This window comes from Etheostoma cragini, chromosome 4 (assembly GCF_013103735.1).
Source record: "Etheostoma cragini isolate CJK2018 chromosome 4, CSU_Ecrag_1.0, whole genome shotgun sequence".
Lineage (NCBI taxonomy): Eukaryota > Metazoa > Chordata > Actinopteri > Perciformes > Percidae > Etheostoma > Etheostoma cragini.
In genome coordinates, this window is record NC_048410.1 from 534,537 (window position 1) to 535,966 (window position 1,430).

Genomic DNA, 1,430 nt, shown 5'->3' on the forward strand with positions numbered 1-1,430 from the left:
ACACACACACACACACACACATACAGACACACACACACACATACAGACACACACACACACACACACATACAGACACATACACACACACACATACAGACACACACACACACACACCCACCCACCCTCTGGTGAGTATTATTAGTTAGAGACGTGTTCAGATCCTTTACTAAGTAGAAAACCTCACTTTAAAATCTCATAGTTTTTTGTTATTGTCGCCTTTTTATCTTCAATTCAACGTTCGATTTGATCAATAAAATGGTCGAAATGATTCAATTTCACTAGTTTTAAATCCAAAGGAGGGTGCTGGAAGCAGTGGACACGCAGAACTGATTACTCTTGGTTACACATTTATTCATTACATCAACCGTCCTGTTGTCCTCGGGTCAAATTAAAGCTTTTATAGGCGGGAAAAGACAACGTTGTCCAAAATCTACGAAGACATCTCGTCCCATATATCAGGATATTGAGATATTATCTACACATATGAGTCGTTGTCCCTTTCTACCGACTTCACTCTCCTTCCTTTCTGTCCTTGTCCCCCCGTCCGTCCCCCAGGCGGCGATGTCCTCTCCAGGAGACGCAGCGGCGGCCGTGACGCTGTCCGCCCTGGCGGCCGCCGTGTCCGCCGCCATGGCGACCGCCAACGCCGTGGACGCCAAGGCGGACCTCACGGCGCTGCTCGACCAATGGGAGGAGACGCAGCAGGGCACCTCCGAGCAGCTGGTGTCCGTCCTGACCAGGTTGGCAGGGATCTGTGCGTCTCACGTCTCTAACATGTCTCCTCTCTGTGTCTCCTCTCTGTGTCTCTAACATGTCTCCTCTCTGTGTCTCTAACATGTCTCCTCTAACATGTCTCCTCTCTGTGTGTCTAACATGTCTCCTCTCTGTGTCTCCTCTCTGTGTCTCTAACATGTCTTCTCTCTGTGTCTCCTCTCTGTGTCTCTAACATGTCTCCTCTCTGTGTCTCCTCTCTGTGTCTCTAACATGTCTCCTCTGTGTGTCTCCTCTGTGTGTCTCCTCTCTGTGTCTCTAACATGTCTCCTCTGTGTGTCTCCTCTCTGTGTCTCCTCTCTGTGTGTCTAACATGTCTCCTCTCTGTGTGTCTCTTCTCTGTGTGTCTAACATGTCTCCTCTCTGTGTCTCTAACATGTCTCCTCTCTGTGTCTCCTCTCCTTGTCTCCTCTGTGTGTCTCTAACATGTCTCCTGTCTCTGTCTCCTGCAGGATATCCGAGCTGATCGAGCGGGAGACGGGAGAGTATCACAAAGCCGACCCCGATCCGTTTGACGACCGTCATCCAGGTTTTATTTTCAACCCCAAAAGTTTCAAAAGTACCCAATTTGTGTTGGTGGAGTGGTTCTCACACAGCTGATTGGATGTTCATGTGCTCTAAGAGACTGTTGATGTGGTTCTCACACAGCTGATTGGATG

At 49.0% G+C, this 1,430-nt stretch overlaps 2 protein-coding genes across 2 annotated transcripts in view; both read left to right on the forward strand.

The window, feature by feature from the left end:
- The window catches only part of LOC117943371 (sphingomyelin phosphodiesterase 4-like), a 19,647-nt gene extending 19,180 nt beyond the window's left edge, over nucleotides 1-467 (forward strand). Inside the window, exon 10 of the mRNA XM_034869453.1 lies at nucleotides 460-467. Within this exon, the coding sequence (XP_034725344.1) occupies nucleotides 460-467 (8 nt within the window). The remainder of the gene's footprint in view (nucleotides 1-459) is intronic.
- The window catches only part of LOC117943372 (DDB1- and CUL4-associated factor 1-like), a 35,581-nt gene that overhangs the window by 2,125 nt on the left and 32,026 nt on the right, over nucleotides 1-1,430 (forward strand). Inside the window, exons 2-3 of the mRNA XM_034869454.1 lie at nucleotides 556-740; nucleotides 1,224-1,300. Coding sequence (XP_034725345.1) covers nucleotides 562-740; nucleotides 1,224-1,300 — 256 coding nt within the window. The 5' untranslated portion in view covers nucleotides 556-561. The remainder of the gene's footprint in view (nucleotides 1-555; nucleotides 741-1,223; nucleotides 1,301-1,430) is intronic.